At 48.5% G+C, this 27,354-nt stretch overlaps 3 protein-coding genes across 4 annotated transcripts; 1 reads left to right on the plus strand and 2 right to left on the minus strand.

Annotated features, from left to right (window-relative positions):
• Nucleotides 1–94: 94 nt before the first annotated feature.
• SMYD4 (SET and MYND domain containing 4) lies at nucleotides 95–7,659 on the plus strand. Its single transcript, XM_050321635.1, has 10 exons — nucleotides 95–237; nucleotides 1,011–1,158; nucleotides 1,590–1,679; nucleotides 2,616–3,765; nucleotides 4,541–4,723; nucleotides 5,013–5,179; nucleotides 5,495–5,630; nucleotides 6,061–6,177; nucleotides 6,512–6,635; nucleotides 7,342–7,659. Exons 1-10 carry the CDS (start codon nucleotides 107–109, stop codon nucleotides 7,490–7,492), a joined length of 2,397 nt encoding a protein of 798 aa, XP_050177592.1. The 5' UTR covers nucleotides 95–106; the 3' UTR covers nucleotides 7,493–7,659.
• A 488-nt stretch (nucleotides 7,660–8,147) lies between these two features.
• Nucleotides 8,148–15,164, minus strand: SERPINF1 (serpin family F member 1). The gene is made up of 8 exons (XM_050321638.1): nucleotides 15,046–15,164; nucleotides 12,500–12,585; nucleotides 11,897–12,095; nucleotides 11,664–11,819; nucleotides 10,635–10,838; nucleotides 9,732–9,874; nucleotides 8,911–9,121; nucleotides 8,148–8,556 (listed from the first exon to the last, which is right to left on the minus strand). The coding sequence occupies exons 2-8, from the start codon at nucleotides 12,575–12,577 to the stop codon at nucleotides 8,297–8,299; spliced, it is 1,251 nt and encodes a 416-aa protein (XP_050177595.1). The 5' UTR covers nucleotides 12,578–12,585; nucleotides 15,046–15,164; the 3' UTR covers nucleotides 8,148–8,296.
• A 3,785-nt stretch (nucleotides 15,165–18,949) lies between these two features.
• On the minus strand, nucleotides 18,950–26,756 carry SERPINF2 (serpin family F member 2). 2 transcript variants are annotated; one of them, XM_050321637.1, is made up of 9 exons: nucleotides 26,644–26,756; nucleotides 25,507–25,564; nucleotides 24,781–24,843; nucleotides 23,432–23,846; nucleotides 22,998–23,141; nucleotides 22,593–22,796; nucleotides 21,609–21,751; nucleotides 20,809–21,013; nucleotides 18,950–20,020 (listed from the first exon to the last, which is right to left on the minus strand). In XM_050321637.1, the coding sequence occupies exons 1-9, from the start codon at nucleotides 26,661–26,663 to the stop codon at nucleotides 19,695–19,697; spliced, it is 1,578 nt and encodes a 525-aa protein (XP_050177594.1). In that variant the 5' UTR covers nucleotides 26,664–26,756; the 3' UTR covers nucleotides 18,950–19,694. The 2 variants fall into 2 exon arrangements, with proteins under 2 accessions (XP_050177594.1, XP_050177593.1); XM_050321636.1 differs by lacking the exon at nucleotides 26,644–26,756 and adding an exon at nucleotides 26,019–26,087.
• Between the last annotated feature and the right edge of the window lie 598 nt (nucleotides 26,757–27,354).

The raw sequence follows: 27,354 nt of genomic DNA on the forward strand, positions 1-27,354 counted from the left end.
CGCTGCTATTGGCCGCCCGGCGCTGTACGGCGGAAGCGCTCCCGGTATTGGCCGCGGCGGCGCCGCTGGGCGCTGCCATGGCCGTGGCGGAGCGGCGGGGCCGGTGATGGCGCTGCCGGTGCCGGAGTGGCGGGGCTTGCTCGCCCGGCGCTGGGCCGCGCTGGACCCGCCGCTGCGGGAGCGCCTGGCGGCGGCTTCGCTTCGCGACGCGGTGCGCCTGGGGTTAGACCTGCTGCGGTGAGCCGCGGGCTGGGCGGGGCGCGGTGCGAGAGGGACAGGGAGCTCCCGGAGCAAAGAGGGTGACGTGGGGGCTGGAGCATCTCTGGTGTGAGGAGAGGCTGAGGGAGCTGAGTTCAGCCTCGAGAAGAGACGACTGAGAGGGGGCCTCATTAATGTGTATAAATATCTAAATGGGGGAGGTGTCAGAGGATGGGCCAGGCTCTGTTGGGGAATGCCGGGCAATAGCACAAAGGACGACGGGCAGAAACTGATGTCCAGGAAGTTTTAACTAGGGAAAATTCCCTAGTTTCTGCCTGACAGGAGGGATCAGTCTCTTCTCCCAGGCAACTAGAGGTAGGACAAGCAGGCGTAGCCTTAAGCTACGCCAAGGGAAGCTTAGATTGGACATTGGGAAGAATTTCTTCGCATGAAGGGTGATTGGACATTGGAATGAGCTGCCCAGGGTGGTGGTGGGGTCACCATCCCTGGAGGTGCTTAAGGAAAGACTGGACGTGGCACTTGGTGGTCAACGTGGTCATAGGTTGGACTCAATGATCTTGAATCTATTCCAACCTAATTGTTTCTGCGATTCTGTGAATGTGAGAAAGAACAGGTTGCCCGGCGAGGGTGTTGAGTCCTCCTCACTGGAGATGCTCCAGAACCGCCTGGATGCAATCCTGTGCCAGGTGCTCTGGGATGACCCTGCCTGAGCAGGGAGGTTGGACCAGATGAGCCACGGTGGTCCCTGACCCATCCTGTGGTTCTGTGGTGCTGACCCCTGTGTCCCGCAGGACCGAGGAGGAGGAGGCGGCCCTGCTGCGGTTGTGCCAGCGGGTGTGCACGGGCAAGGAGCCAGAGGCTGCGAGCTTCTACCGGGAGCAGGGAAACCGGGAATTCGGCCACCGCCGGTACCAGGTGGCCCTGAGGCTCTACTCAAAGGTGGGTGCAGTGGGGCAGCCCTGGGGCAGCTCCTCTCTCATGGCCAAAGGGCTTCCATGAGGAGATCCCCGGGGAGGGGCTCCTGCAGCCTCTCATGGTTGAAGGGGTGCTGTGAGGGGATCCACAGGGAACAGGTCCCGCAGCCCCTCATGGTTGAAGGGGTCCTGTGAGGGGATCCACAGGGAACAGGTCCTGCGGCCCCTCGCAGACAAAAGGGTCCCGTGAGGGGATCCTTGGGGAGGGAGTCCCACAGCCCCCTCATGGCCAAGAAGGTCCTGGTGAGGGGCAGTTCCCATGAGGAGATCCCTGGGAAGCAGATCCTACAGCCCCTCATGGTCAAAGGGATCCTCAGGGAGGGGATTCCCGCAGCCCCTGCTGGGAGGGACCCGTGAGGGATCCCTGAGGCAACAGCAGTTCTCTGGTCCCCACAGGCAGCATCCCATGAGCCCCCCGGCAGCCCTGAGGTGTCCGTCTGCTTCGCCAACCGCTCTGCCGCCCTCTTCCACCTGGAGCACTTCGAGGTAAGTGGTGGGAAGCACCAACCCCCCCATGCTCCTGGGTGCCCCCAAGCAAGGCCAAACTCCCACAGGGTGGGCTGAGCCCTCCTGTGCAGCAAGAGATGTGTAGAAATGTGTCCAGAGAAGGGCAATGGAGCTGGGGAAGGGTCTGGAGCACAAGTCTGATGAGAAGCACCTTGAGGGGACTCTGGCTGGAGAAAAAGAGGCCCAGGGGGGACCTTCTTGCTCTCTACAACTCCCTTGAAAGGAGGCTGTAACCAGGTGGGGGTCAGTCTCTTTTTCCAAGTAGCAAGTGACAGGAGAAGAAGAAATGGCCTCAAGTTGCTCCAGGAGAGGTTTAGGTTAGATATTTGGAACAATTTCCTCCCAAAAAGGGTTGTCAAGCCCTGGAATAGGTTGCCAAGGGCAGTGGTGGTGTCACCCTCCCTGGAAGTGTTAAAAAAAACATGTAGATGTTGCTCCTGGAGACATGGGTTAGTAGTGGGTTTGGCAGTGCTGGGTTAATGGTTGGATTCAATGATCTTAGAGGTTTTTTCCAACCTTAACGATTTTGTGATTCTGTAAGAGGGGGGATTGGGACAAGGAAGAGCCCACACACCATCTGAGGAGTTATAGCACAGTGTTTGCACGCAGTGTTCAGGTGGGTGCTCTGCAGACCTCCCAAGAACAGGTTTTTTGTTGTTAGAACAAGAGACTGTAGATCAGATGTGCTTCCTAAGCTGTGCTTGAAACATCCATCATTATTTCGACTTTCTGAAGGGTTCCTCCTTTCCTTCTTCTATGTCAGGAACCTTTATTTGGGCCACAGATTGGCTGTGCACATGGAACTTGCTGATTAACATACAGAATATTTTAATGAGAATATCATAGGTGGAATAAAAGAGCACGAGTCTCAGCTGGTTTTCAAGTACATTTAAAAGGCCTTGTCTTTGTTCCTAGGTTTGTTTGGAAGACATTGCCAGGGCTGAAAGCTATGGCTATCCAGACAGGCTGCTGCCCAAGGTCTTGCTGCGGAAAGCTGAGTGTCTGCTGTGCCTGGGGAGGTTAGAGGATGCAGGAGACGCCCTCAGTGTGGTGGAGAATAAAATCCATGTGGATGGGCTCGTGACTAGTCCTACACACCAGACACTGCTAAAAAAACTAAGTCAACTGAAGGTTAAATTACATGAGAAAGAGAAGCGTCCAGAGCCTGCACGAGAAGCACGTGCTGACATGCAAGGGAAGTCAGAGATCTGGGAAGAGAACGACAGCATTTCAGGTGCATCTTCATCTTTGAGCTTGAGTTATGATACAGAGAGAGGACGTCACTTGGTGGCCTCCCAGGATATCGTGCCAGGACAGAGCCTGCTGAAAGAGGAGGCCTTTGTAAGTGTGCTCTGGCCTGGGGAGAGCCTTCCTCTGCAGGACAGCGAGACAGCGTGGGACACTCGGGTCACTAATGCAGATCTTTACTGCCACCGTTGTCTGAGGCAGCTCTTGGCCTCAGTGCCTTGTCAGGGGTGCAGTTATGCAAAGTACTGCAGCCAGGACTGTGCAGACGTGGCATGGGAGCAGTACCACAGGACAGAGTGTTCCCTGGGAGCGCTGCTTCTCACGCTGGGGGTCTTCTGCCATGTGGCCTTGAGGACTGTTCTACTGGCAGGATTTGCAGAGGTTAACAGGCTGGTGGAAGGGTCCCACAGCGGAGACAAGGACCCTCATAACCCCAAAGCAGGGTGCAAATGTCTCAGTGAGGCACCAGAGGCAGGAGCTGGTGCCAGAGGTATCCCTGGTTGTAACAACAGCGGTCAGTATCACAGTTCTTACCAAGCTGTCTTCCACCTTTTGCCCCACGCTGAGCAGCACAGCCCTGAACACAAGTTCCTCTGCACGCTGAGTGTAGTAGCCATGTGCAAACAGCTGCAAGAGGCTGGCCTACATGCTGCTGTTTTGAATCAGGAATCGTCTGAGCAGTGGCCCAAACCAAAGTCATCTGAACAAACCTCGGGTGAATTGTCTCCAAAGCTGAAGACGGTGGCAGAAGCGATGCTGAGACACGTGCTGCAGCTGCAGTGTAATGCACAAGCGATCACTGTCATGCAGGAGTTGGGTAAGATAAAAACTTTTAAGTCCTTCTCTCTTGTCACAGAATCACAGAATCGTTAAGGTTGGAAGGGACCTCTGGAGATGCCCCAGTCCAACCCCCCTGCCAAAGCAGGGTCACCTGCAGCAGGTGGGTTTGGAATGTCTCCAGACAGGGAGGCTGCACACCTTCCCTGGGCAACCTGTTCCAGTGCTCTGCCACCCTCAGTGGAAGGAAGGTCTTCCTCATGTGGAACTTCTTGTGTTTTAGTTCATGGCCATTGCTCCTTGTCCTGTCACTGGGCACCACTGAAAAGAGTCTGGCACCATCCTCCTGTCACCCACCTTTGAGATATTTATATTTATTGTCCCTTCTCAATCTTCTCTGCACTAACCAGGCACAGCTCCCTTAGTCTCTCCTCATAAGAGAGATGCTCCAGACCCCTCAGCATCTTTATGGCCTCTGCTGGACCCTCTCCAGTAGCTTCTTGTCTTTCTCGTACTGAGGAGCCCAGAACCGTCCTGTCCTTGCTCATCCGGCTTGTGTGAAGCGAAAAGATTGAATTATCAGCTGTAAAAAGCTCCCACTGCAGATGAAAATGACTTGCTTAAAATTTAATGGCCTGTCTCACGCTGGCCTGTTCTTTGGTGCTCATGCAGAGCGTGTTTCACCATTATTTATCGCAGCAATATAGCAGGAACCTTCCTGCTGCTGTCTGCGATTGGTCACGGCGCTCGTTGCCGAAGTTGCGTGGGTTTGTGAGCATCCACTCCCAACCTGCCTGTTCTATCCCTGTGTCCAGGGCCCGGAGATGGTGCTGTTGTAAATAAGAAACCCGTGCGCCTGGCGACAGCCTTCTTTCCTGTCCTCAGCCTCCTGAACCACTCGTGCTGTCCCAACACCAGCGTGGCCTTCAGTGGGACAGCTGCCACTGTCAGGGCATCGCAGCCAATCCCAAGGGGCCAAGAGATTTTCCACTGCTATGGTGAGCATTAACTCTGGGTTTGTCTCAAGGCACAGACATCATTCCTTGGCATTCTGGTGGCTATTAATGCCATAATACCATAGTGTTGCTGGAGCCCTTGTTTATGTATCAGCCTTGACCAAAGATAACCAACACAAAATGTTATCACTTGAGCCTGCTGTTGGATTTTCAGTCTCCAGCTATGTGCTCTCCAAAGTATATGTGGTCTCAATTATAACAAAGATCCATTTACTCTGATATTAACAACTGTACCTGCTTAGAGATTTCTACCCTTGCCATTCCTTTGCAGGGCCTCACCAATGTAGAATGGGAGCTGCTGAGAGGCAACAGCTTCTCAGTCAGTATTTCTTTGAGTGTCGCTGTCGGGCGTGCCTTGATGAGTTAGAGTCTGATGTCAAGAGTGTGGTGTCCATGAGAAACTCGTTCTGCTGTCCCAGCTGCCGGGCTCCAATGCAGGTAGTTCTCCCATAGTTATGATTGTGGAACTTGCTGGGGTATGTAAGGTTTGGGTCTCTGGGAAAGCCAAGAGTTAAAGACCTCAGTTCGATCCCTGCTCAGAAGGCAAAAACCACTGTAGAGTCAGGACCGTCTCTCACTGTTTCTTATACAATCAAATAAGCTAATAGCACTTTACAAAAAAGTCACTTTGTTTAATGGATACAACTGAAAAACGATTTAGCATCTCTATAACACAATACAGAGCTAATGGAGATGGAAAATAAGTGCTGAGTTGAACATGAGCAGGAATGATCACAAGGAGGATTTCCACAGGGAGAAGAAGACCTGCTTTGTTGTTCAAATGAAGCCTGTGCAACCTCAGTCAGCAGAGAGAACCTGTCATGCCGTTTGCAGGACCTTCAGCAACAGATCAAGAAAGCTTTGGACCTGCTAAGGGACGGGAAGGCTGGTAAGGCTCAGCTTTCTGCTCTAAGGTCAGGAGCTCAGGAGTACACGTCAGGACAGGAAGCTGTAGCCATGAGATGGCACTGTTGCTCAGGCCTTTGGGGTCTTATGGCATGGGGCCCGGTGTCCCTGGGGACTTCAGCTTTAAGTTTTTTATACCCCTGGTCCGGGTATTACTCTAAGTCACACATTGTTCCACAGTAAAGTAATTAAATAAAAAGAACTCAGGGTAACACTGGAATTAGGCATTCCCAGGCCTTGCTTTCGTGGGCTGAGTTGGGCCTACACTGGGGTAGAATAAGCAGAGTAGAATTCCAACCAAATCCCAACTACCTGTGTAAGATGCAAAGATGAGATCAGATTGATTTTACTTCATGGATCATGGACACCTGGAGACTGGCCGTAGAATGAATTTTACAACCTGTTTTTTATAGATTGGGCTATCAAAATGCTCCAGAAGTGTCAAATGGATGCTGGAAACTTCTTATCTCCAGAGCATTTGCTGATGGGAGAGATGGAGGATCATCTGGCACAGGTCTATGCTACTCTTGGTATGACATTGTCTTCTAATTGTCCCATGTTTTCTAAACTTTGAATTTAACATAAGTAGCCTTTTCTCAGACTGACCCTTACATTTTTTCCCTAGTTTTGACAGCAGGGCTCTCAGAAAGACCAAAACTGTGTTCCTAGCAGCCAGTGAACAATAATGTGATCTCATGTTCTTCTAGATTGCCTGTCCTGGTTCTGAGGTCAGCAGCCTCCCAAGAATGCTGTGGACATAGGTGCTCACATTGTGCATAATGCTGTCACGTTCTTTGGGTGGTGATAACTCTAGAAAATGTTTATTTGTTTCTCATTTTTTGTTTTCTTTTGGTTTTCCATCAGGGAAGTGGCAGGAAGCAGCCAGACACCTGAAGAAGAGTATTGGGATTGTGGAAATGCATCATGGGCCATCAAGTGTAGAAACAGGTCATGAACTTTTCAAGCTGGCACAAATACTTTTCAATGGGTAAGTTTGGCTTCATCCTCTGTCCCTTCCCTGCACCACTCCCGTGTGTCTGACACAGTATCATGGCAGGTGGTCCTTGGCACCCCGAGGGTGTCTCACAGGACACTGGGAGATCTGGCACAGATACCAAAGTTGGCCAAGACACAAGTGCAAGTTCCTTAACCCCACTGGGGTTCCTTTATTCCTCATGGCTCTCTTTGGACCTGTTTTCTCTGCTTCTGCCTGTCTGTTTTTCACTTCTCCCTAGCTCAGTTTATTCCCTGTCCAGTCATGTTATTCTGACAACTCATCACCCTTGGTGTTTATACCTCAGTTGTATAATGTTGCTGACATCTTCTCAAAGGAGGGAATGAAATCCTCTTGCTTTATTGTCGAGGAAATCCCTGGAATGCTTCTGAAAAGCTTCTCACAACACCTCCCTTTAAGTGAATTAATTTTAGTGGGAGCCACACTGAGGAAATAGGGGATGACTATACTCAAAAAAAATGTTTTCAGTTTTTGTCCATCTCCTTACCTTTTCCTCCCCCTCATGCTCCCTTTGCAGCTGAGGTTGCACACGATTTGGCTGGTGCTGAAAGGCAGGGGAGGGTGGGATCTGTACCCATGAACAGGTTTAGTTTTTTTGTAAGAAAGGGCTTAAAGGTTGTGTAAGTCAAGAAGCTGAATTAAGTATTTTGCATACTCTGTTATTATCTTCCTATTTCAGATTTGCAGTTTCTGAAGCTCTGAGCACAATTCAAAGAGCAGAGGAGATTTTGTCAGTGCACTGTGGTCCTCAGAGTGCTCAGATCCAGGAACTACAAGAGATGAAGACCTGTCTGTCAGAGCTTCCCAGAAGCATCCTTCAGAGGACTTAATTTCCCTGTCAAAGGAAGCTGCAATGTGATCTTTCATCAAAGCTAAGTGTCATGTGGTAAGGTAGTCATGTAGTACAAGCTGGAAAATCGTGTAATAGCAACTTGAATGAAATCAGAAATGCTCTTTAGTGAGGCTGTTGTAAATAAAATGACCAATTCTAACGTGAGAGGTCTGTGTGTGGTATGGTGGGAATAGAGGCTGTTGTATAATTTCTATGTGTGGGTTGGAAGCAAATGTTTGAGTTGCTTGTGTATGAAGTGTGACTCTCCCCTGTGTGGTACCCTGAGCATTATGAACGTACAGTCATCCAGAGCACACTGCCTTCTATTTTTAATACTGTGAAGCACTTTTCTCACCGGTGTCAAATGTAAATGGTTGGAAGGGGTGAGGCAGTAGGCTGGGAAGTGCAAACTTACAATCTATAAGAGGGGGCACTGAAGAACTTGGAGGGATCCAGCACAGGTCTGTCAGTAATGAGGGATTCAGTATCAAAACTGGTGTGAGGTTGGAAAGCAGGATAGGGAAGAATGCAGTATACACCAGATATTTCTTGCTTTCAGGCCACAGAACTGCATTGTGGCTCATTGGGGAAATTGGGAGTGAAGGCACAGGAGGTAGGCAGACCAACTTTCAAGGGAGAATACTGGGCCTTGCTGAGATTAATAGCAAAAGCTCTTTTATTGCAGCATGAAGGCATAAGATTTGCAAGTTGTGTCTTTGTGCAGCAGAGCAGGGAGTCAGTATCCCTCCCAATACCACCCCTTCCATTTGGGCCCTACCATTGCAGATTATTGTGATGGGATTCAAACACCCCTGGGATCCAGGATCTTGCCAATAAAGAGGAGGGTTCCGGTGGTGTCATCTCGCAGTACAAGAAGGAAAGGTCTGTCCACGTGATATTCTATGGGGAAGGTCAGACGAGCAGCATTCACCCCAGGATTTGGTGTGGATCTTTCCCCATCTTCACTAAGCTCCAGCATTGCCTTGTGTTGCACATGAGATAACTTAAGAGGCTTGGCAGAAACCTTGGTGAAATCGGGTGAGGTGAAAAGAGATTGGAGCCCTGGAGGAAAGAAAGAGAATTCCATTAGCTGAAAGCATGGATGGCGGGGGGGGGAGCAGCGCTGCTAATGCTGTGATCCAGGAGGGCACGGCTTACTGGGGGCACAGAGAGGAGCAGCTTACACCTGTTTGTACTGAGCTTCACCCTCTCAATCTCAGAAGCATTGTATGAGCTTGGTGGAGAGATGTGATAAAAAGCTGAGGAGTCCTGGACAAGATGATTTAGTTGCTGGTGAAAGCTCTACACACTGACCTAACTAATAACCCACCGGCTGCATATTCTTCTGAGATCAGGAAGCAACTTGCCCACTGCTTTGAGCCCTGGCAGTCTGTAAAGGGGGTGTGATGTACATACTTGTCTCCTTTAGTGTGCTGCCAAGTGCCTCTTCATAGTTCAGCTTTAGTTTGGGCAAGCTTAGCACAGCATGGACTGTCTTCAGCTCCTTGTCTACATCGTGGACAAACTCCGAAGTGAGGCTTTCCTCAATCAGAGTCATATTTTGGGTCACCCTGGTAGGCAGGAAGAACATGGCACTGATTCCCTCTGTCAGTGGCAGCTGGGCAATCTGCAAAGCCAGAGATAAGAGAGAAAGAAGAAAGGGTCACATCACCCGTAAACAGTTTTACCCATCCTGTACCAGGCACAGTCCTGAATCTTGAGTGCCTGGTCAGCCTTTTCAGTTAACATTTGTTCTTCCTCCCTGTTTGCTTTTATCCAACATGATGCTTCCTGACCCCTCTGGCTTTTCCCCAGGCTTTCCATCCACCCATGCTGCACTTTTCCTGCTGTTCTATGGCAAGTGCTCTCTCGCCTGTTGAATCCTGCAGCACTGCTGTGGGGGATTCTCAGCTAGAACACCTTTGAGCTCATGCCACAGTGAAAGATTGGTTGAAAGAGCTGAGATGGAAGTTTTAAGGAGTGTGCCCTGCCCTTCTTGCCCAACTTTAAGTCAAGCAATACAGGCTGGTAGGACCTGGGCATTATTTAAATTATGCCCTACTTGTCACATAACCGATGTAGAAGCAGGAATCAACATACTGCCTTTCAAAATAGGGATTGCCAAACTAGCTGATGGGAGGAGCAAGGCTGTCTTCTGGAATAGGTTAACAGGTGGGTGTAGCTGAACCTGCTCCTCAGTAGGTTTAGGAGATCTTATGCAATATTTGCTCTCTGACCTTGCAGTTGAGTTCCGAGTCAAAGCCATATCGCAGTATGGCTTTGGGGTCCGACATCATGGACACCTTCACAGTTCTGTCCTCATCCAGATGGAAATCCTTCAGGGCCGTCTTCTTGGTGTCAAACTTGGTTTTCCATGTCCCTGTTTTTTAAAATATAAAACAGAGGATTTTCTGGAATAATAGTATATGAAGCCAGGCTTACATCTGTGGCTGAATAATCTTGTGCTTTAGTATACAGTATTTGTGCATTAGCAGTTGAGGAATAACAGGGATAGAAATAGACTGATTGGAACTACTGATTTACTGCCATCTTTGGCCCCTCCTTTTCATCTGAGAATTGGCTAAATGGCAAAAAAATAATCAAGCCAGTGTATGGGTGGAGTAGCTATTGGGAAGTTGATGTCTCCTTATGTAATTACAAAACTATTTTAAAGGGTAACAATTGTGTCAATGCATATAAAGTGCATCTCTCCCCACCCTTTATTTTGCTCCTCGTCTCTAAGCAATAATTCTCCAGGACACTGGCTTACAGCATGTTTTAGAACAGCTCTCTAGTATCTCCTTCCATTCCCTCTACAGTGGTAAAACGGCTCAGAACACTCTGAGCTGTGCCTTCCCTAAGTGGTGATATTCTGGAGTTCTGTGAGCTTAAACTTTCTTCTCTGGTCTCTTACTGCAAACAGATCAAGACTCAGCTTCCTAAGAGTAATAATTCCTCCCTCAGGATTGTTTCTGTTCAGGTAGTGTGTGTTTTTTCTTCTTTACTAAACGTTCTCAAACACTTTTCTTCTCACACTCTGTGTCTCTGACAGTCTGTTTGCTTTATTGGAACTGAGAGCATTCCTCTTCTCACACACGCTTAATGGACTCTCTCTGTATCCAAGTACACAACATTCTTACCCTTGAAGTAAGCAGCCCCAGCAAGGAGAATGCTGACATCTGAGGGCATGTCCTTCATGAACCTCATAATCCTTCCCTTTGTCTGCTGCCGGACCCAGGTGTTGATTTCTTGCAGGTCTAACTGGGTATTGCCACTTAGCGCCCTCGGACGCATCTTGTAGGACTTCTCTAGTTGGCTGTAAAATCCAGGCTTTGCCCTGAGTCCTGGGGAACAAAAACATGGATATTGCAGCTAGCTCCCTTACCAAAACAATCTCAAGGCAGCAGATTGCAATCCAAAACCCAGCAGCAGGTCTCTCAAAACATATCTGTGGCTGTGTATATACAGAAACCTGCTTTGAAGAAGAATGACTGAAGGCCCATCGAGGAAACTGATCCAAATCCTACAGCCACCCGTGCTGGAGTGGGGGATAACTCTCTTCTGAAAAGTGAAAAAAGGAGATAAGAACCGAAGGCTTGGACACAGCTATTCCAACATCAGCCTTTCTTCTTTCTCCAGCCTGCTTTATGGGTACAGCTTACTCAACCTATTGGATTCTTGGAACCAGCAGGTTCCAAAAGATAGCTCTTAGCTTTCTCAGCAGATGTTTATTGCATGCCAAGAGCAGACATTTAAAATAGCTCTGCAAGGAATTAAACAAAGGAATATGGCTGAATGTTATCACAAATAGAAAATGTGATCTGTGGTTCCTGGAAGCCAGCAACACCTGCCAGACAGCCTGGAGTGAGGGCAAAATTCTCAGCAAGTTTCTTTTTAGGACTTTTGCCTGTTAACTCCATCACCATTGTCTTTGTGTGCCTGTCTGGTCTTTTATTTATGTGCACACAAACTCTCCAGGCTTTTTCTGAAGCAGCAAGAGCATTCCATGCGCTGTCTGCATCCTGGCTCAGCAGGTTGTCAGAGCCAAAGTTGTTAGTGCTGCATTATTCAGTGTGTGCATATGTGTATGTGTATAAACACACAGCTAAATAACTACCTGCTGCTAGTTATTTAGGTAAAATGTAAGAGAAAAGAAGAAGGACTTTTACTTTTCTCCAAGATGATCCGGGAGGCACTTTTCATGCTCTTCTCTGGTCCAGTCACGCTGCTCAGGAGGTCCTTGTAAGTGTCGTGGACCTCAGCTTTGTTGAGCAGATCGTAGAAGAGAGCACGAGAAATCACATTTTCGGTTCGCTCTCCAGCACCTGCCAGGAGCAACAACAACAGTGAGGGATGGCCTGTCAAACCAAAGGGCATGTGAGGAAAGTGGGCAAGAACTCACCAAGTGAGAGACCAGAAAGTGCAGTAGCCAGGCTGAAGGGAGACAGCAGCACGTTGGCGGTGGCTGTGCGGCTGGACTGCTGGCGGTACAGGTCGTAGCCGAAGTTGGAGACTGCAGCTGCCAGCTTGTTTACAGGGGTCTTGTAGAATGGATCTTCCTCCTCCTCGCCAGCGTTGGCTCCATCAGCGGTGGCAGAGTTCTGGCAGGCACAGGGAGCGCTTTGGTTAGACTTGCAGTTTGCAAAGGGCAGGTGCAGTTGTGATAAACGTGTCGAAGGCAAACAGTCTACAGATACTCTCCTGTGATGTGTAGAAATGCTGGCTTAATCTTGGAGGTGAGTGTGGGAACAGTTACTTTAAGGTGTCCCAGTAAAGCCAAAGGCACCACTGAATTTGGAATCCACTATTTCTGCCTCATGGTCATCCCCTGATGTAACTACTGTGGTTTTATCTGGGTAAAGCAGGAGTTAGTCTCATTATGCTGCTAAATAAAATCCTAGTAACTTGGGAGGGTAGTGCTTAATCCTTGCATAAGATTCTCTAAAATTAAATTACCTGCTCCAAGTATCTCTCCCTCACACTTTGCCTGTTGTCTCCTACTCACCTGCTCAGTAGCTGAGTTCTGGGTTCTGCTTGGGACAGTTAAGAGACCCAGGAAAAGGAGAACCACTGGAATCTGCATGCCTGAACCTACAGGGTAAGAACATGGCAGAGAGAGTTTGAGCAACCGAGCAAATACACCTCTACCAGTAGTATTCACTGTACCTGGCTGTGACGGGAACTGCAGTGCCACATGCTGCTGCTTGTCCTTCCAATTGTGAAACACACGCCTGATCTTAGCCAAGTTTTATTCTCTAGTTGGAAGTACCCAGCCAGCCTGTCCCCAGTGACTTTAAAATTGGGCAAACACACAGTGTGGGTGTGCCTGAGCACAAAAGCAGATGTGTGTGGCCCAAACCACACTGATGTTGGCAGTTACTGAGTGCCAAGGTCCAGAAAAGCACCAAATCATTTCTTCTGAGTTTGAGACTCAAAAGAATCCAAGTCTCCGTTTATAAAAGGTACCAAATCCATATTGTTTAACAGGGCAGAAGACAGCATTGACTGGTTACTGCTCTGCTACACAAGTTACCTACCTCAGTATTTTACCATGTTTCTTGTGTCTGCATGTACCTGAAAGGCTGCCCAGCCTGTGTGCATCCTTTCCTTCTTATTTGCAATTTGATCAAGTAAAATAGAAGAGTGTTCTTAAAAGACAATAAGGAGAGGGGGAGTAAATACCTAATGCTGGGCCAGATCTAGAGAAGAAGTGAAAGACAGACCTTGGCTTATTCAATCTTTTTAACAGAGGTGGGAGAAAAGTACCAAACTCCCCCAAGCAGTTCCTTCTGTGGAATCCACTTTTCATCACTCCAGTAGTGGTATATGTGGCCCTTCCAGACAGATCTGTCTGGTCCAAAGGGCAGTGAGTAACCCAGGGTTTCGCTGTGGGTGAACCAGAGCTGCTGCAGTGCCATGCCCCCGAGAACAGACGCCACCGAGGCTGGTCTGAAGCAATGTTTAGATAGATTCCCAGAAATTAAAGGAAGAGGGTTGTATTTAACTAACCCTTGTCATCCAGGCATCTAGAGAAATCAGAGAAAGAACATGTGTTTCAGATTAACTCCAGCTGTAAAGAAAACATGCCTGCTGCTAGAAATACACGTGGCTACAACAGCCCCAGTTCGGGACCCAGAGTGCAGGCAGAGTGAAAGGCAGTTTGCTGTTTCCCTTTCCTGCCTTTTCTTCTGGAGGCAGCTCTCCCATGGAGAAAAAGGCACCACAGTGGAGGTTTTAAGTTTTCATCTGTGTTCAGTCAGTGCAACACAGAAGTGGTACCCTCTTTTCCCTGTGCACTTGCATCCTGCGACCTGCTGCTATCCCAGCTGCTGAGTAGATGAGGTTTCTGGTGCAGAAGATGTGGATCAATAGGAATTTATTGTCTGCAACAAATCAGTGCATTTGATGGTATGGCAGTGGATATAATGTTGGAATTGCTCCTATCACTGCAGAGTTTTACAGTGAACAGGCACCATGCTGGAGGAGAGATGACAGAAGCCCTGCGTGAGTCTCAGTTAAACAGGCCTTAGCGAGGGTTCTGTGAGGATGCCTGCACCAAGCTGCACTCTTGCATGCTGAGAGGAAGAGATTTGGCCCAGTCTAGTCTAGAGATGAAGGTTTTCCATGGAGCATAATCTTTTCTCTGAAGAAAAAAAAAAATAACCTCAACACAACCTCTGCTTCCAACTACACTGAGCTCCTGGGAGCATGAGAGCGGAGATTGGTTTTGCAGATTGTATTGTTTTTGCCAGTAGTGTCACCAGCTTCATATTTCTCAAACTTTGCCAAAAAGCAATTTCCATTTTAAAAAGACAAAGCCTTTTGCGTTTGAGTTGGCCTGAACATCTGGATTCTATTTGTATTTCTCTTAGCACACAGCCAGCAGTGCAGAGAAAAGAATTTGGTTGGAGAGAGGTGGGATGTTTCAGGCACGAAATTAAAATCTGTGGCTGTCTTTAAAGAGGAGAGAAGGAGCAGCAGCATGTGATGTTACAGTCAGGAAGGTACAGGAAGAAAACTTTGAGAAATGAGCTGAGAAGGTACTTTGTGTCTGGGAGTTGTTGGTTTGTGAAGGCCTGCAGGTGCGAAGGAAATACTTCACTTTCCACCTACAGTGGTACAAGTCTCACATCGTTTATAAACGCTGCTGACTTTAGAGGTGCTGTGAAACATGAGCCATGAGTTCAGACTGCTCACTCTGCTCGTTCCACCCCATAGCACTCCTGAAGCATCCTGCAGCTACCGGCTCTAGAGGATTTGACTGTCACCAAACTTGTAACCATCACAGAGAAAAAGCTGCAAGGCAGATGCGTGAAAGGCAGAAAACCACCCGTTCCCAAGCGCAGTTCAGCCCCAGAGGCAAAGCTGGTGCTGGTGGCTCCCAGTGCTTGGTGAGGTCTCCTGGTGGGAATCACACTTTTTAACACCTGCACGAGAACCCTTCTTCCCATTTCCCAGGTGCTCTGAGAGTTCCCCAGCCTCAGCCCCTGCCCTGTGCTCCCCTCACCGCTGGCAGTGGGCACAGCTGAGCTGCCCTGAGCTGTCCCTTACCTCGGGCTCTCCTCTCTGCCGCTGCTGTCAGGGGCTCCCAGCGGGTGCGAGTCGAGGACAGTGTGGGTTTGGTGCAGCCACATCTGCTTTTTGCTGCTCCCCCCAGCCCAGCCTTCGGCAGGCTTCAAGTTACAGCTTCCCAGGGCTCTCTTAAAGTGCTCCACTCCCATTTTCCGCTGCTGCCACCCTCCCGCTGAATTGCACTAATTTTTAAACCTTTTTTTTCCAAAACAAATGTGCTCCCTGCGCTCAGGGCAGTGTAGCGGGTAAAGCAAAGGTTGGAGAGGCAAACGCTCCCTGCCCTGTTTGAGCAAGACTTTTATCCCAGCAGTTTTGCCATGTGTCACATCAGGGAATTTCTACTGTCTCGGAGGTATGGTTAATGCAGCAGTGTTTAATGGATTTATGGATTTATGTCCAAGATCTAATGGAGAGACTTACAAAGTGGAAGCAGGATTCTGTTGTTGTTTAAGGCAGTTAAGGGGAAGATGCTCTGAACTGCTTGTATCCAGTGATAGTTACTAGTTAACAAGAAGTCATTAACATAATTGGCTTAAAGGTTTTGGCCGAAAAGAAAGAGGCTAAAAAGCCAAGGACTTGTTAAAAAAAGATGAATTAAGACAATCTTGTAGGAGCTTACAGAATGACAAATGATCTGGAGAAAGGAAAGGGGCAGAGGGGTTTCATTATTATTTGCAATAGAAGACTCAAGGGGAGCACCCATCAGTGCACATTTAAATCAAGAGAATGTATTTTTTAATAAGTATTAAATTGTAAAACTCATTAGATTCTGCGGAATATGAAAGATAAACAGATTTGAGGGTAAAAAAACCAACCCAAACCGAATTAGTGGAAGACAGGTCCCCTGAAGGCTGACAATGGTCAGATGTACCATCAGACTCGGCAGCTGGGCAGTACAACCAGAGAACAGTTGGTTTTCCTTGTCCTTAGTCATTCTTGGCTTTCTTCTCCCCAGTCATTTGTTACTGGCTACTGGGAGAGCCAGGATACTGGGCTAACTGGACACGTAGCTAACCTGATCCAGCTGTTTGTCTACTTGGAAATGCTGGAAGTAAATTGTAGGCAGTACTGTCAGCACCCCCAGTCTTGAACCAGGATATCTCTTTGTGCTGCCAGGCTCGCTGCTGGCAGGTAATGAGGAGTTCCTCATGTGTGCTGCACTCAGCAAAGGGGAAAGGATGGGTTTAGAGGTGCATTAGCTGCTGGTTTTGCAGGCTGGAAAAGCAAACCAGGTCGTCTGCCCTTTGATTAGTCAGTGCTTCAAAGGTGACCCTTTCTAGCAAGAAGGGTAACAGCTCTGCTTTCAGCTGCTTCTCAGCTTGCTCTGTGAGAAACCATCTGCAGAGAGATGTTTGTACTTGTTAGTGTTCCATCCTCGGCCCAGGAATGGGGGTGTTGGCTGTGGAGATATTTTCTGGTGGTTTTCATCTCTTTTTGAAACCTTATTTGCGGTATTAAAATGCCCTTTATTGGAAAGACCACTATAGAAGTTTTTATGTCTCGTCTCTATCTTCAAATGAAAACCCATCTGTTTAAATACAGGTTTCATTTTAAACCATTTAAATCAGAGTGGTAGTTGCACAGAATGTTATTACAGACCAGCTTTATTCCTGTAGGTGAAGGGTATCCCTGAAATGGTGCATTAAACTCATCTAACAAAATCAGTTTTGTTAAATCAATACAAACATTTTACTGTTGTTCTGGTTTGGGTTCAATATGCTGTCTGAACATTGCTCACCTCAGCTGTGGAAGTACTGATGATGTGAATTCGCTCTAGTAAGGAAAAAATACATCTAATATTAAAGATATTGAGACTTATTTGATATTCTGAGCCAGTGGTGCAGATGGATAGAGCAGACGCCCTGTGCTAGTCATGTCTTTTCAGAGTACAGCTCAGTCAAAATGAAAGCTTTAGCAATGCAAAGTGGAAATTCCTGAGCAGAGACATTAATATTACTTTGCATTTTACAAACTGCCTCTTCTGGAAAGCCGGTGGAGTGAAAAAGAGTCTTATGGTTGGTGTAACTGATAATTTGTTGAGCGAAGCACAGTCATGGAGGGCTGCTGTACTGTCAAATAAGATGAAATTAATAGTTTGACAAGAATAGCTTGGAGGAGGAGTGATGGCAGCAAGACAGAAAATAGGAAATAAGAACCAAGCTGTTCAGGAAACTGAGAACACGGGAAAAAACTTTATAGAAGGAGGAGCTGGAGGGCAGAGGCATCAGAAGGAAGACTTGAGTTTCAAATTATGCAGAGGTTGCAGTTGCAACAGGGTGGCATTCAGAGAGGTTACAGTAGCCAAAGCAAGACTTACCTAAGGCATGGAATGGTATTTCTGAATGTTAGGAATGAATCTGTATAAATAAATAAGCTAAAATGTTCCCTGTGGGCTAGAGCTGTGCCCTCATAGTAAGGCTGAATTCTTGTGGGTTTACTTGTTAAAACTGCCTGGCCCTGTAATTACAGCCTCTTTTTGAAGAGTATGTGTCATTACACTGGTTAGAGGGGTAGGCATTATCTTCAGCCGTTCTTCCCCTTTTAGACTGGGAGAAATGCATAATTGCAGGTTGGAGCCAGGACTTTTTGTTCCCCAAAGTCGCCTGCATCCCCAAAATTCGGGGTTAGTGAGTCAGTCCTTCTCTTATGCCAGCAGATGGTGCAGACTATTCAGGGACGGAGGCTCCCAGAAGCATTCTGCTCCTTCCTTTGAGGGAAGGCAGACTTCCCAAGCGAGGAAAACACTGCCAGAAGGGTGGCCCTTGGGCTCTGTAAGTGCTGTTTCGCAAAAACAGAGCACCATCCTTTTTACCCAGAGTCTGGGGGGGGGTTGGAACCAGAATCTACTATGGACAGGAGTTGTTTTGAACAGAAATAGCTGCAGCATGGCAGGCTGTGCTGAGTTAGGCCAATATTTTTAAGTGGTAGGATGGCTTGGTTGGGTTCCCAAGATTCTTTCACAGAATCACAAAATGGTTTGGGTTGGAAAGGACCTCAAAAATCATCTCGCTCCAACCCTCCTGCCATGGACAGGGACATCTTCCACTATCCCAACTTGCTCCAAGCATTGTCCAAGCTGTCCTTGGACACTTCCAGGGATGGGGCAGCCACAGCTTGTCTGGGCAGCCTGTGCCAGGGCCTCATGAGCTTTCATGATAGTGCACCACTGCCTTGGAACAAGGACTCATTTCAGGGTTTGTGATGGGCTGTTCCCGTCTCAGACAAAAGTGAAGCTGTAACAGGATGTTGTCTTCTGCCAAAACAGGGCAAAAGCATTCAGCTTTAGGACGTTGAGGACATTCAGCTACAGGTGTGAAAATCTGCTCTCCTTTCCCTGGAAGCTGTCCCAGCATCTACATCACCGTGCTGTGGAGTCAGGAGTATCCCAATAAAGGGCAACTTGCAGATAACAGATGCCAGGTCAGCACCTTTGACCCTCTGAGCAGATCCCAGCAATTGTCAGGTTTTGCCCAAGGGAAAGGTTAAGGGCTGTCACATCACTACTTATCCCTGCATTGCTGCTCACAGGCAAAATACACTCCTGACCCTGTGCCACTGAGCTCGTGCCCTAGTTCAGGGAATTCTGGCATCTCACACAGCAAGCTCTGACCCAGAGTGCATCCTGTGCACACTTGGCAGGTGAGATGCCCAAAACTTGTTGGACTTAGTCCTTGGAGAGCCTTTACAGATTTGCCATTTCATCTCACAGCCCCTGTTGTCCTCTGTGATGAGGTGTCACAACAAGCAGATCCTTTGCCAGAGCCTCTCCTGTCTTTCCTTCTCTAATGCCCAGACGTTTTCCCCCCCCGAACTTTACAATTACTCAATTTCTATGTCTTTTTCCTTTCTCAGTTGGGTCCTTCGATGCAACACCTTCAGCAAATATATTCTGCTTTATTCTTTATTATTCTGCCAACATAAAAATTACTAAAAAACACTTTATAAAATATGTCTTGAAAAATCTAGCATTACCCAACCTCTAGAGTTTCCCGGAGAAGGGCTGGAGATAAGGATCCAAAGTGGTTTCCCACTGCAGAGCCTCCTACATCAAATCCGAATTGCCAAGGAGTGGGAAAAGCGAATCTTTTAAAAGAGCCTGTGCCTGGAATTGGCTGTGACTCATCCTAGAGAAGACAAGTGGTTACTAGTCCAGTTGCTCTAGAGGTCGTTTTCTAGGTGGGCACAGATGGTTTTCAGAGGAACATTGAGGGAGACATGTTCCCAGGAACTGCGGAAGGAAGAGCCATATTAATATATCTCTGGCTGTTGTCCAAGCTGCCAGATGCTAATGATGATTCCAGGCTATGGGGGACTCTAATAAGATCTTAATAAAGACTCTAATAACAGTCCAGGGACAAGAAAGTCTCCCTTCCATGACTGAGAGGCCTGGAAGGGAAATCCAGGCAGAGCAAGCTTTTCAGGTTCAACAGAGGGGAACCTCAGCCTGGAGAAGCTTGTCAAGGCTGGAATGGGCTATCCCAGGACTGGTTTCTAGAGATCTGTAAAGGAAAACAGTAAGGAATTTCCTCCTGTGGCCTCAGAGGGAGGTCTCTGAGGGCAGGAGGCCTCTCTCAGCTGGTCCAGACGGTCAGGTCGCAGTCCCAGAACACTTGGGTTCTACTCCTCTCTTATTTGGGCACGTGGTACTTATTGGCATCTGTGGCTTCATGTGAGTCCTGTGGCTCTTGGATCTGGGGAGCAGCACTGGGGTTGGGGTTCTGGACACTGCCTATGAAAAGCGGGATGCCCGTTTCATCTTCAAAGATAATGAAGACAAAGGGCCGGTCGAGGCTGAAGACGGAGACCGAGCGGGACAGCACGACGCTGGTTGCAGCAGATGCTTCCACCCCATCTTCTTTAAGCTCCAGAGTGGACTGGTGCTGCACACTGGACACAAAGAGAGGCTCATCTGTGATCTTCTGCAGATTTGGGCTTGTGAACAGCTCCTGGAGGCCTGCAGAGAGAGGAGGTGAAGTTAACCTTCCCCAGCTGGTGCCACCAGCTCTGATTTTTCTGAAAGCTATCTGAAGAAAGCAATTCCTTGCTCTGTTGCTACGTGTGGTTTGCCCACCACGAAGGCCTGGAGAACTGACAGGCAAGAGAAACAAAAACTGAAGTCCAGGCAGGTTCCCCAGTCCCCTTCTGTATGAAGAGCTGAGGGTGCCAAAACCAGAACAGGCTTCACAAGCTTTGTCCACCCCATTTAGAATAGTAGTGTAAAACCTAAAGTTGTCCTTAAGAAGCAGCAGCAAGTCTGAAGGCTCTTTCTTGCTAGGCTGGAAACACTTTTACAGAGGTGATTTTTTTAAGCAATTCTGCAAAACAAAGCAAACTCTTAAATTATTCTCATCTGGAAACGCAGTGCCTGGTGTTTTATTTCAGTGCCAAGGTTTGTGATCTGAATTTTCTCTGTTGGCAATTTCCATGTCCTGGACACTGTATTAAATGACAAAGTAAGAGATAAAGATTGATGCACAGGAGGAAGTTGGTCTTGGCTACAAGGAGGGGAATGGAGAAACTGTGAACGCTGCCATCTCTGTAGTATCATCTTGTTGGAGCAAAACATTTGGTGCTAGGCAAGCAAAGAGTAAGGAGGAGGAGAGGAAGAAGGGATGGGAGAGTTTGGAGTTCTGGAGCAAGCTGTGAGGCACAGCTTTAGAAACAAGGGTGGCAGATTTTAGTGTCAGTGAACAGATGCCATAGATTGAACAGCTTGGCTTGTTCTGTGCAAAGAGGCCTTACCCATTTGACTGAGAACCTTGTTGAGTTCCAGCTGGTAGTCCAATTTTATTTTTGGGACCTTCACCGTGGTGGGCACCTCTCTGGGGAAAAGCCTGCATAGTTGTTTGTAAGGGAAGGTCTCCAGCACATGGGAGGGATTCCGAGTATACTGGTTTGGTACAATGACCACAAAGCTCACGTTGCTCTTAAAGGGAAACTTGGCCACCTGGAAATAAAACCAACCAGAAGAATTTATGGAAAAGGAAGGAAAGCCCAGAAAGTGATGCTTTTAATTTAGTCTTTTTCCACTTGGTCTACAGAGCCAGTCTTGCTATCGGAGGAGAACAGCGTGGTGAGAAGGAGGGATCTGATTTCTCCAGAAGGGAAAATTCATTGGAACAACAGCATTAGATTTTAGTATCAGCCACTGAGTGGCAACAATTGAGCACATGGCAGAGTGGAAACCCATGGGCACAAACATTGTACCCACTCTGGCTGTATTCTGAAGCGCTCCAACAGTACATTGTCCCAGGGAATTCCTTTCCATATTTCCTCATTTATCTTCAACTCAGGGCTTTAAAACTATTAATTCCCACTTAGTGGGAATATCTCTTGTGTTTTTTTTCCTACAGACTGGGAGTGAAGATCCAACATTCTTGCTAGAAGCAAGGATGAGGGATGATTATTAAATTTTTGAGTGCTATGCCTGTTAAGAAAACTTTTTTTTTTTTTTTTTTGAGAGAGAATACTTGGAGTCAGTAAAATACCACAGCAACAGGAAATTCCAGTCAAAACTTGCAATGCTCCTAAGAGAGCCCTACCTGAATGTCCAGGGACTCCAGTGTAAACCAGCTCAGGGGGTACTGGTGGGCTTTCATCATCTCAACTGGGACCACAAACTTATTGTCAAGGTGGAATACATCTGTCTCAGTCAAGCTAGCATTAAACTTATTCCTCCAAAACCCTGTCAAAAGAAAAATTTTGAAATCAACGAAGTTAAATTTGGGTAGAAAACCAGAAACTGCTGAGCTGAGTTCTCTAACAAGGCAGACAGTGACCAGGCAAGTAGAAATACAGCAAAGAGAAGTCGGTACCAAGGCTGGAAGAGCCCTGACAGCAGGAAACTCTTATCATCCAGAGAGGGACTGTGCAATCACAAAAAGAACAAGGATTAATCCTCCTGCCTCAGTGTGGGAGACCAGCAAAGGCTGTGGAGATAAAAGAAACAGTGTTTGTGCTTTGAAAAATGAGGAGTATTTGCCTTTGTGCTGCCTAGGGTGTAACACTGCTCCAAGACCAAGGTAAAGCGTTTGTAGATTCACGCTGGAGGTGTTTGGTCTGTGCACAACCCCAGGGAATTAAAAGAAGATGTGCCTGACCACTGTGCTGTAGTCAGATCCACAGAAGCTGCCTCTGAGCTCTGTGGTGGGTGTGTGGTGAGTTGCAAGTGACCTGGTTAATCACAGAATTATTTAGGTTAGAAAAGACCTTTAAGATCATCAGGTTAGGACTAGATGAGCAGGGATGTGCCACTACCTGGGATCCTGAACCAGGAGGCAAAGGTACCGCAGGTCCCACCTGCTGCTTTCGGGCTCTGCTGTCAAAGTAACATTTTTAGCACATGGGAAGCAGTTGGGAATCATCACTGTAGAGAAATCTAAGCAAGAGGAACAGCAGATGTACGAGAACAAGCAGATTGACTAGCAGGAAGCAAGGAAAGGAGATGCTGTTCAGCTACCGGGCTTGCAGAAAACTAGATTTCGAACAATTTCTCTTGGAAAATAAGGAAAACCTGTGGAGCTCACCATGGAAATGGATTGCATTGAGCAAGAGCATCACCGTGTTTTCGGGGAGCTGCTGTAGGAAGGTGGGTATTTGCCCATGAGTCGCTTCCTTTACCCAGTTGTTTATGGCTACAAGGTCGTTCTCACTGATCCCAGAAAGGGTCATGGGCTTTGCTCCATAGAATTTCTCTGAATCCTCCAGGAACTTCTCTTTCACCTCAAATCCTGGCAGAGGGGCAGAATTCTACATTTAGTCACTGGACATGGAAAAGGTTTGCTTGGTGGCTCAGCCAGTGGGACAACACTCCCAGGAGGAGTGCTTGGGGAAACAGAGATGTCTCCCAGCATGGCAGCATGCTTCCATCACTCCCTGTCACTGGGAGTTTTATCCTACACCAGTACAGACCCCCCTGTGCCAGCTCTGACCTTTCTGCAGGTACAGACGCGATGCCAGGCTGAGGGTGGACTCTCTGAGCCTTCTGCAAAGGGTGCCCAGCATGTGGTGGAGACAGGGCACCGACTCCAGGTGCATCACCTCCAGCAAATGCTTCTCTGTCTCATTTGCTGCTCCTAAAAATCAAATTCCTGTTAGGTCATGCCCATGCAGTGGAAAACAGGGATGTTACTCTGGCTGCCTCCTGTTAGAAACATGCTGTGCCTCACAAAAGAGGCTGGAGAAATCTGAGAGTGGGAGCCTCAGAGGGCAGCTTCAATTGTGATCATACCTAATTAAAGCTGCAGGAGTAAGGATAAGTGGAAGGGACTGTATTTAATTTGCATTTTGCACACTGTCTGCTAGTGCCTCTGGGAGAGGGTGTGGGGAAGGGCAGGAGATGGTGGGTTTGTAGCTAAGAAGTTACCCAGTGCCAGGTGAGACAAGGCGAGGGCGATGCTGAGGGGCGACAGGATCACACTGGTTCTGTTGGATTCCAGCTGGACCTCTCGCAGGAGATCGATGCTGAATCTCACCAAGCCATCTGCCAGCCTCTGGCTTTTCTTCCAAGTCATCTCACAGCTTTCATCTTCAGCCTCTCCTTCTTCAGGAGAGGCAGTTTCCCCAGGTAGTTTGTTTCCGTGACAGCCCCCAGCCCCAGCTATGTGTTCATCTTCTGGGTTCCAGTCATGCCTCGTGTCTGGAAGGTTGGTGGCAAATGGTGGCGTGGGTCCATCAATCTCCTGGAAGCTGTCATAAGTAAATTCTACCAGCTTTGTATCTGGCAGGGTTGGGTTGGCTCTCAGCAGATCAGACTGTGCAATTCCAGCACTTTTCACATCCTGAGGGGAAACATGAAGGATAGCACTGGAAAAGCAGGAGCACAGTGACACCCTCCCTCATGGGCCTTACTGCACACCTAAATGGGCTGAGCAAACTCTCCACCTCCTCTGCTCTTGTGTTTTTGCTTAACCTTGAGGTTAAAAGCACCTCAGTGAGTTTGGAAGAGAGGCTTTATATCCTGTGAAAAGGGACTGAGTGAGGGTCTGACAGTGGTTTCTCCTTCACTTGCTCTCAAGGGCCTGCTGCAGGCAAGCTTGAGGGCAAGACCCACCACCTGCTCAGCACACATCCTGTGCCTTCAGTGTTTATAGATCCATCGTCCTCAGCCTTGATCTCACCTCCTCCCCTCACACATTTTGGCAGTGCCCATCAGCCTCACGCACCGGTCAGCACCCTCTGCTGCTGTCACAGCCCTGATCCAGTCTGGCCCAGTTCCTCCTCTAGGCATCTGTGTTTTCTTGACCTTTCTGTTCTATTCCATCCCTCTTCTTTCCAGATTTCCTCATTTTCCACTTTTCTAGGCTTTAGCCTGTAGCACTGCCACTGCTCTCCTCATATTTTCACAGTCTTAAACATCCCAGGCTTGATGAGTTGCATCAGCGACGGGTCTTTCTCCCTGTCATCCTCACAGCTGGTTGTTTTCCTCACCTTTCCTTATCAATCAGGAATTAAATCATCCACCTGCCAGCCCCTGTACACACGAGTACTGATGTTAACTCCATACTTTGCCCAGTTATTCAGGCTGGAGCTTCTAGTGTGAGGGAGCTGCAGTGTTGGCCACAGCAGCTCGTTGGCCACAGATGGACTTTCTCACTGCACTGGCCCTAATGGATTTTACTGTCTGGGCTCATCTATCTCAGGACAAGCTGGAAAACCATTGCAAACACCACAGAATAACTTCAGTCCACTTGGGTGGAACCAGTCACTGCTTACCTTCAGCTTCCCATCTTTGTCTAGGAAGAGACGCTGTTGGTCAATGGCGTGTGCCAAAGAAAACTGTAGGGAAAAAAATCAAGAAAGAAACAAAGTCAGGTCTCTGATAATTTCCTCTGAATTTTCAGAGTTGGTCCCACTCCTACTCCTGGCTGTAGCAGTTCCTCACAAGGCAACAGCCCAGGCAGGGCTTTAGGATGCAGACCCAGAGGCAGTGGAGTCCGACATGGGGAGGTGGAAGTGAGCAGGAGCTGGGAGAGACTGCAAACACTCTATTTGTTTAGAAAGGGGTCAGGCCAGATGGGTACAAAATAAAGTATCCTCTAGAGAGTGAGCAGTGCAGTTTTGCAATCTCAGATCTGAAAAGGATCCAGATTTAAAATGGGGAGGGGAAATAAATAGCTGTTATTAAACAACCTCCTGTTAATGCCTGAGAGTCACGGTCACTAAATACAGTTGAAGCCAAGTTTCCAAAGATTTTCTCCAGAAATATGAATAATGACAATATCCACAACTATTTTATCTGGATGAAAGATAAGAAACCTTGCTGTTTAAGCCACAGCAGAGAAGCACCTCCGCCAATCTGCCTTCCAGGGCTTCTCACGCGGCAGCACCGGGTGATATTTGCCCTGTGGTCTGGTGCAGGGAGCCACCACACTGCCCTTGCCCTTTGCTGGTGGGGAGAGGCTGTGCTCACACCCCCACCTCGCTGGAGTGAGAACTTACCCTTAGGAGGCTGTGCAGAGCAGATAGGCAGAGCAGACCCCAGAGGAACACCATGTTTCTGGAACAGAAGGACCAGCCGAGAGAGAAGTTATTTCCAGCTGCCTGGCAGCAGTGAGCTGAGCCTTTTCAGGTCTACAGGGAGAAAATTATCAACCTGGCCAAACAGGTTGGCACAGGAGCTCACAGAAAGCAATAGGGAGATGCACAATGCTGCAAAGAAACAACACAGGACTCCTGGGTCTGACGCCAAGACAGCGAAATCAGAGAGGAGCAGGGACCCCACCGGAGCAGAGCTGCAACCACAGCCAGGCTCCTACATGACACTCTCCCACTTGGATCCTGCATGTCTGACCCCATTGCCCTCATTTCTCTGGCTTGCAAATGGTATTTCCCTAATCAGTGCTGCACACACTGTGCCTCTGGAAGGAGACAAGACCCTCTGCTTCTTTCCCATGGAAACCACGGAGATACAGCACAGCATCCCCAGGGCTCTTGGGAGAAGGGATACTGACCTGCCTCGGTGGGGCTGCAGGTGCTGTCTGGGAGGGACTTTGCAGGTGGAAAATGCAATACCAGAGCAGTTTCTCGGCAGTATGTCCTGGAATGGAGAGTCCTCCCCTTCCCAGCACTCGCCTTCCCCCCTTGCTGGCAAACCCAGCCTCTCCCACCCCCGCAGTCCAGTTCCTGTATTGGGACAGTGGGATCAGGGCTTCCAGGGTCATGGACAAAACCCCACCCATTCCCTGGCCAATGCTTCACCCAGCCACTTTTCCCTTTCAAAGTAAAAATAACATATCTCTTTCTTAACACAAAGCCAGTGTGCCAAAGCCCAGCCCTCAGCACAACTGCCATACTTAATTCCTGGGGATGCTTTCCACTCTCCAAGCAGTCCTCACTTGACCCAAAACTGCTGGGCTAAGACCCCAGCTGCCAAGTGGAAGAAGCAAAACTTGAGGCCATTTTATTTCCCCTCATCCCAAATCCCGCAGCCACGTATAACCCTGAATACCCTGTTCCTCCCTGATGGTGCCCCATCCTTTAACCCTCTGCCAAATTCACTCCGCTCTCCCTGAGGGGCACTGCTGCTCATCGGAGGAGCACTCCTTTATACCAAACCCTCTTTTGTTTGCCCCTTACCTGAGGTTGTTCATGTCCATGCTGGAGCTGGCTCTTGCTTTAGCCCAGCCGACAGCTCTGCGTGGGGCACACGCAGCTCTCGTCCAGCCCACCGCGGCAGCGACCTTCGGCACCTCCCCCTGTTTGAGAACCTGGCAGGCAAATATTGACCTACAGCATCCGGTTAAACATTTGTTTGGGGCAGAAGAGTGAATCTGTGGTGCATCTGGAGATGGGGAGACACTTTGGGCTGCTGTATCCTCAAGACGTTAACACTGAGTTTACCAGCTCCGAATCCCTCATCAGCAAAAGTAACGTTCTGAGTTGTCCCGAGTAGTGGCTCCACTTTCCACACACTCCCTGTGCTGGGAACGTGCTCTTTTATTCATAACCCTCAGTGAAAATGCAGGGCTTGGTATTTATTGCCACAGGGCTCTCTGGTTTTGGAATTTTCCTTGCAGAAAACCCCAGTTCTTCACTCCCTGCATCGCAGCTGCTCCTGCTGCAGCCGGCGCGAGGCACGGGTTTAACAGATGGCAGGTGCCCAGGGCCCCCGTGGCCACACATGGAGTGGGAGAGTGTGATGCCCAGGCTGGGCTGAGCCAAGAGCAGCTGGTCCCTCCCCTGGGGCACAGCACGCTCCAGAGCTCTGCCAGGGCAGCTGGCCTGGGTGCCAGGCTCCACAGCACGCACGCACTGCTGGGGCACGGAGGAGCAGTCTCAGGGACGGGC

The sequence above is a fragment of the Myiozetetes cayanensis genome, unplaced genomic scaffold (genome assembly GCF_022539395.1).
Source record: "Myiozetetes cayanensis isolate MyiCay16 unplaced genomic scaffold, myiCay2020 scf27, whole genome shotgun sequence".
Classification (NCBI taxonomy): Eukaryota; Metazoa; Chordata; class Aves; order Passeriformes; family Tyrannidae; genus Myiozetetes; species Myiozetetes cayanensis.

Coding starts and splice junctions, on each gene's coding strand:
- SMYD4 (XM_050321635.1), top strand. CDS start 107: ATGGCGCTGCCGGTGCCGGAGTGGCGGGGCTTGCTCGCCCGGCGCTGG. Junction 1,159..1,589: donor CCCTGAGGCTCTACTCAAAG/GTGGGTGCAGTG, acceptor TGGTCCCCACAG/GCAGCATCCCATGAGCCCCC. Junction 5,631..6,060: donor GCTAAGGGACGGGAAGGCTG/GTAAGGCTCAGC, acceptor TGTTTTTTATAG/ATTGGGCTATCAAAATGCTC.
- SERPINF1 (XM_050321638.1), bottom strand. CDS start 12,577: ATGCAGATTCCAGTGGTTCTCCTTTTCCTGGGTCTCTTAACTGTCCCA. Junction 9,122..9,731: donor ACTCGGAACTCAACTGCAAG/GTCAGAGAGCAA, acceptor CTGGCTTTGCAG/ATTGCCCAGCTGCCACTGAC. Junction 8,557..8,910: donor CAGCACACTAAAGGAGACAA/GTATGTACATCA, acceptor TCTTTCCTCCAG/GGCTCCAATCTCTTTTCACC.
- SERPINF2 (XM_050321637.1), bottom strand. CDS start 26,663: ATGGACATGAACAACCTCAG. Junction 25,565..26,643: donor ATGGACATGAACAACCTCAG/GTAAGGGGCAAA, acceptor CTTCTGTTCCAG/AAACATGGTGTTCCTCTGGG. Junction 21,752..22,592: donor CAATGCAATCCATTTCCATG/GTGAGCTCCACA, acceptor TTCTTTTGACAG/GGTTTTGGAGGAATAAGTTT.